This window comes from Mobula hypostoma, chromosome X1, assembly GCF_963921235.1.
Source record: "Mobula hypostoma chromosome X1, sMobHyp1.1, whole genome shotgun sequence".
Classification (NCBI taxonomy): domain Eukaryota; kingdom Metazoa; phylum Chordata; class Chondrichthyes; order Myliobatiformes; family Myliobatidae; genus Mobula; species Mobula hypostoma.
Window position 1 is genome coordinate 43,387,029 of NC_086128.1, and position 6,669 is coordinate 43,393,697.

The 6,669-nt window shown below is 39.5% G+C and overlaps 1 protein-coding gene across 5 annotated transcripts in view; it reads right to left on the minus strand.

Annotated features, from left to right (window-relative positions):
- LOC134340301 (epsilon-sarcoglycan-like) overlaps window positions 1–5,517 on the minus strand; it is a 66,504-nt gene extending 60,987 nt beyond the window's left edge. For all 5 annotated transcript variants that reach the window (XM_063037368.1, XM_063037371.1, XM_063037367.1 and 2 more), the window contains exons 1-2: window positions 5,450–5,517; window positions 386–514 (exon numbers count right to left, since the gene is read on the minus strand). In XM_063037368.1, coding sequence (XP_062893438.1) covers window positions 386–514; window positions 5,450–5,486 — 166 coding nt within the window. In that variant the 5' untranslated portion in view covers window positions 5,487–5,517. The remainder of the gene's footprint in view (window positions 1–385; window positions 515–5,449) is intronic.
- Window positions 5,518–6,669: the final 1,152 nt, after the last annotated feature.

Sequence of the window (6,669 nt, forward strand, 5' to 3'; positions counted from 1 at the left end):
TTCAACCAGACAGAACTTCATTTACATGGCATCCATCGTTTGTGCCTGGCGGGCAACACAGCATTGCTATTTTGGGGAGGGCTCTATATATGCCTTCATGACTACATCATCCAAGCTTTCTTCCCAAAGTTAGAAACTGACATATGTCAGGAAAATGCTTTGCTCTGTGAATGTTTTAATTAAGGTTTAATGTGGTTTCTAAAGACGAGGCTTGATATTGCATCAAAGTTGTGCTCTAAGCTCATGCTACTTTGGTTGATAATTAAGGTTGGGGTTTCCTTTGTATTTATATTGTTGATTTAACATCAGTGCTAAACTGAGAGGCTGCTGCATTGAAGTTAAAGTTGGAGTGTAAATAGATTGAAAGCAAGATTGTTTTCCTCACCACGTGCTTCTTGAGAGGAGTGAAACCTTTCTTGAAAGTAGTTCCTCTCTAATACATGCATGAAAAAGACCTCTGCCATGTGGTCCACATTCTGATCAGCGAATATGGAACATATTGTAGTCAGGAATACTGCAAAGCAAAAGATATGAAGTAAATCAATGGAACAAACATGCCTCTTGTGATTTGTGTTTGAGTGATAAACAATGTTACTTTTTATTTGGAATTGCTATAAACAGGGTGGCGTTCCAACAATACTATAAAGCTTCCCCCATCCAAAACAAAGCAGCCAACTGGACAAGAAACTATTTCACAACCATAGAATCAGAATTAGGCTTATTACTGATATGCCATGAAATTTGTTGATTTGCAGCAGCAGTGCAGTGCATCACATAAAAGTACTATAAATTACAGTAAGAAATATATATATATATATATATTAAATTAAATAAGTAGTGCAAAGAGAGCAAAAATAGTGAGGTAGTTTCATGGGTTGGTTCATTGTCCATTCAGAAATCTGATGGGGAGGGGAAGAAGCTGTTCCTAAAACATTGAGCGTGTTTCTCCAGGCTCTTGTATCTCCTCTCTGATGGCAGTAATCAGAAGAGAGCATGTCCTGGGTGATGGGGGTCCTTAATGATGAAAGCTGCTTTTTTGAGGCATCACCTGTTGAAGATGTGCTCGTATTCACTTCCTCCCATAAAGGCACAATATGGGTCATGTACAGAATGCTCTGCAATTTCTCACTTTCTCTCCATGTCTACTCTGCCAACAGCCACCCAATAAAAACTTCTGCTACTGAGCAGAACAAGATCAGCAGGCACATGTTCAAGAGAGCTGCACAATAGCCTTTCATCTCAGATCTCTCATCATCATGGATCGTAGAGGTTGCAGAGGAAGTAAATTTAGGAGGAGATCTAAAAGGTTGTGGAGGTAGGCACTCACATGTAGAAAGAGAAAAAGGATTCAGAGGAAGAGAGTTGATCAGGATTGGAAAGGGAATGGTTGTGGGAACATTATTAGAGCCTGTGATCTGTGATTACTGGTGTTCTGTAGGGATTGTACTGGGACCTCTGCTGTTTGTGATGTATATAAATGACCTGGATGAAAATGTAGATGGTTGGGTTAGTAAGTTTTCAGATTATACAAAGATTTGTTGGTGCTATTGATGGCGCAGAAGACTAGCAAAGAATAGAATAGAGCAGGATATGGGTCATTTGCAGATAGGCCAGAGAAATGGCAGACAGAGTAAAGGGCAAGACTCTTAACAGTGCTGATGAGCAGAGGGATTTTGGTGTTCAACTTCATAGCTCCCTGAATATGGCTAGGCAGGTTGATAGGGTGGTTAAGAAGGCATATGGCATGCATGTCTTTATTCGTTGAGACATTCAGTTCAAAGTCAGATAGTTATGGTTCAGCTTTATAAAACTCTAGTTAGGCCGCATCTGGAGTATTGCATACAGTTCTGTTCACTCCATTATTGGAAGGATGTCGAGGCTTTAGAGAGGGTGCAGAAGAGGTTTACCAGGATGCTGCCTGGATTAGAGGGCATGTGCTATAATGAGAGGCTGGACAAACTTGGGTTGTTTTCCTGGAGCGGTGGGGACTGAGGGGAGATCTGATAGACGTTTATAAGATTATGAGAGGCACAGATAGAGTAAACAGACAGTATCTCTTTCTCAGGGTTGAAATGTCAAATACCAGAGGGCATGCACTTAAGGTGAGAGGGAATCATTTCAAAGGGGATGTGAAAGGCAAATTTTTTTTACACTGGGTGCTGGATGCTCAAAATACACTGCCGGGGATGGTGGTAGAGGCAGATACATTAGGGACTTTTAAGAGACATTTAGATAGGCACATGACTGTGAGGAAAATGGAAGGATATGGACATTATGTACACACAAGGGATTAGTTTAGTTGGTCATTTGATTCTTAATTTATTTGGCCGTTTGATTCCTAATTTATTTGGTTCGGCACAACACAATGGGTCGAAGTGCTTGTTCTTGTGCTGTACTGTTCTGTGTTCTTTGTTCTATGATCAGTGGGGGAAGGCAAATCATAAAGCTTGACTGTTTAGCTTTTATTTATAAGCTTTTCTAAATTTGTCACATGTACATTGAACCATCAAAACATACAGTGAAATGCGTTGTTGGCTGCAACAACCAACACTGTCTGAGGATGTGCCAGGGGCAGCCTGCAAGTGTCGCCATGCTCCTGGTACTAACATAGCATGCCCACAACTCACTAACCTGTACTTCTTTGGAACGTGGGAGGAAACTGGAACATCTGCAGGAAACTCACACAATCACAGGGAGAATGCACAAACAGACCGCAGCGGAAATTAATTCCCGATGGCTGGTTCTGTAAAGTGTTACATTAACTGCCACGCTAACACGTTGCCCATGCTGACTGCACAAAAGAGGTACTTCCCTGGAAGAAGCTGGGTGTCCAGGACTCCTTCGCATAGCTGGTTGAGTAAAGGCACCTTTAAATAACGCTGGAACAAACTTCAACCCTCCAGGTTATGGCCGGTTTGCAGGGTGCAGTTCTCAAGCAGGATTCAGTTTTGTGCAAATAATGTCACTACCTATACTCAAATAATGTCAATACCTATACTCAGAATTCTCTGTTCATGGGAAAGACCTACTTAAAGATTGACACTATTGGTTATTAAGTATACATTCATATTTATTATCCGTATTTGTATGAAATATTTTATTGGCTAAGCAGTGTTAAGTCATGTCTGTTCCTCTCTATTCACCCCTTAAAATTTTAAATGTGCATAATATGCTCAAAGCAGTTAGTTCAAGAAAATGGTTATCAAAGGAACTCCAGCATAGGAAAGACAGGTTAATTTACAGGAAGCTGATTTCTGTTCTTTGTTTTGACACCGCACAAGGCAGTAATTTGAATTTACAAATTAACTCTAGACAAAAAAAGCATTAAGGTCGTATATAAAGAAAGGCAGTAGTAGGCCAGCTGGTCTCTTAAATAAGATCATGGTCAATCAAATTGTAATGTTAACTCCACCTTCCCACCTGCTTCCAGTAACCTTTCACAGACCAAAGAGATATTTTTGGCCTTGAAACATATATCGTATATTTTATAAGGTCCTGAAAGTCTTGACAGGGTGAACGTGAAGAGGTTGTTTCCTCTTGTGGGAGAATTGGAACTAGGGAGTCACAGTTAAACAAAAGAGGTCACCTATTTGAGACAAATATGAATTTTTTTTATGTCAGAGAATCATGAGGCTTGACAACTCTTCCTCAGTGGGTAGTGGAGGCAGAATATATATTTTAAGACAGAAGTAGATTGTGAACTAAGAAAGTGAAATGTTACTAAGGACGGGTGGCAATTTTTTTTTATTATTGTTATTACAGAGACTCAGTGTGGAGAAGGCCCTCCGGGCCCCTCCAGCCACACCACCCAGCAACAGCCGATTTAACCCTAGCCAAATCACAGGACAATTCATAATGACCAATCAGCCTACCAACTGGTATGTCTTTGGACTATGGGAGGAAACCCGAGCACTCGGAGGAAACCCATGTGTTCACAGGGAGAATGTACAAACACTTTACAGGCGGCAGTGGGAACTGAACCCGGGTTGCCTGTACTGTAAAGCATTGTGCTAACCACTACGCTACAGTTGAATGGTGAAATAAACTTGAGGAGCTAATTGGTCTACACCCGCTCCTAATTCATATACAGCATATACATTCAGAAAACACTGTAGCTTATTGAAATGGTTATTATATTGACAATTCTAAATCTAAACCACATATTATTTCTGTTGAATAAGGAAGGATCTAGATCACCTCAAGCTCATACTTGTTGCAAGTTCTTGAAGTTAATGATAATGATTATACTTCCACTTGTATGACATTCTATTGGTGAAAGTATGTACCTTGAACCTGGATTACACACTGCCACTTTTTCATGCAATATGTAGTTCAATATCTATGAAAAGTAAGTAGCTTAATGAAAATCAAACAACTTGCGTGAAATTCACAAAGAGCATAATTTTCATTCTACGTCCTCTGTGTATGTGACACACGGTGCACGAAGGACATTGAATGTCTGATGAGATGCAATGTGCATCTGAACGCCACTTCCAGAGTGACACTCATGCAGAAGCAGGTGCAAATGTGCCTGTTAAATCTGCTTTGAATGTTCACAAGCCAATGATGAGAATTCAACAAGGTAAGCCCCTTATACATACACAGTTAACCAGTTCTTCTTTAGACCCTAACCTTCCTACTTCATGCAAATAATTGACTATGCTTCAAGATTACCAACCTTACCCATTTTCTCCCATGACTATCAATCTCTCAATCCAAACCATTCCATCTGCTTTGGAGTTTCGCAGAGGCAAATCATCTGTTGGCTTGTCAAACAATTCTCCATTAACAACTCCAAGTTGGTATCATTCATTTTCTATATCTGAGTTCCATAACCAAAGAGAACCATCGAATTATCCAAGAAAGAAAAAACAAGGTTTTTAAAGAATTGGGATACTTTGCCTTTCACCACCTAAATAAAGAGTAGTGTGTTCTGTTTGGCTGATCCAAATTGCGTTAAGTATAACAAATACCCTATTTCCAATGTACAAGACATAAAAACCATAACTGTGCTATGAAATTAGATTATTTCTTTGTGGTAGATCTGTTCATAATCCATTTTAGAAGATTGCTAAAAATACATTTACCACAATATCACCAAAACAGAAATTTAATAACAGTTGATTTAAAAAATCTCTTTCTGGCATACTTTTGCTACTGCACATCCTGGCCATCTGCTCAAAGTGAAATTGATAAAGAAATACTTTATTTTTGTTAAATACAGGAGAATAATATATCAATGGTATCGTTCTGTTTGGACTGAATTATTGGAAAGGCTGTATTCAGATTCTATCTGTCAGAAACAGGATACAATGGTAGAAAGAAATACAAAATTACAAAATACAACTTATGATACAAAACATACTTCTTTTGATATATACTTTCTCACATTAAAATCCATTGTTTCACTTCTTGATGGAAAATTCAGATAATATCAACAAAAACTTGCCTGCAGAAGAATAAATCCAAGCTCCCTGTATCGCCATCTTCCTTTAAAAGGTAAAGAGAAAGTGCCTGAAGTTTGATAGACAGGAACATGAGGAAGAAGGCTCATAGCAGCTGAGCATTCTAACACCTAATGTGATTGGTTTTCTGTGACAGTACTATTTTTGTATTTTTTTTCAGCCATTTTGACAGCTGTACATTTGGTAGCAAAAAGTTTATCTCCAATTCTAAACAGCCCAAAGTAAAATTCTGGCTTACTCAAATCTTGCATTGAAAATAAGTTTCACAGGTTCTCTTCAATAAAATGCTGTACAAAAACAATACACATACAACACTGTAGTGTGCAAAATTTTAAAATGTATTTGTAACATTACAAACTGCTCATTCTCTGGGACTTGCTAAATGTAGTAATCCCCAAATTAGCAAGATCATGTGATAATAAATATTAGTATAAGCAGAAGATATAAATTTGTCCCTTGCAATCCTTTTGCTCTGGACATATTAGATTAGATTATGAGGACACTCAGTCCTCATTTATTGTCATTTAGAAATGCATGCATGCATTAAGAAATGATACAATGTTCCTCCAGAGTGATATCACAAAAAAAACAAGACAAACCAAAGACTAACACTAACAAGACCACATAATTATAACATATAGTTACAGCAGTGCAAAACAATACCATAATTTGATAAAGAGCAGACCATGGGAACAGTAAAAAAAGTCTCAAAGTTCCGATCGACTCCTGATAGCAGGCGGCAGAAGGGAGAAACTCTCCCTGCCATAAACCTCCAGGCACTGACAACTGTCGATGCATTGGAAGCACCCGACCACAGCCGACACTGAGTTTGTCCGAAAACTTCGAGCCTCTAACCAGCCCTTTGATACCAAGCACCGAGCACCATCTCTGCCGAGCACTTCGACTCCGTCCCGGCCGCCGAGCAACAAGCAAAGCCAAGGACTCGGGGCCTTCCCCTCCGGAAATTCAGGATCACACAGTAACAATGGCAGCAAAAAAGGCATTTGAGAAGTTTCTCCAGATGTTCCTCCATTCTCTCACATCTGTCTCCATCAAATCAGGATTGTGCACGGCACCCTACTTAACAGATAACAGATATCATTCACCGGATTGCCCGCGCAAGTTGCGTCGCACCGCCATCTTCTCCTCCTCCTTCTGTAGAATCCCGTAGGATTCTCCTTCATCTTGCCTGCTAGGGCAACCT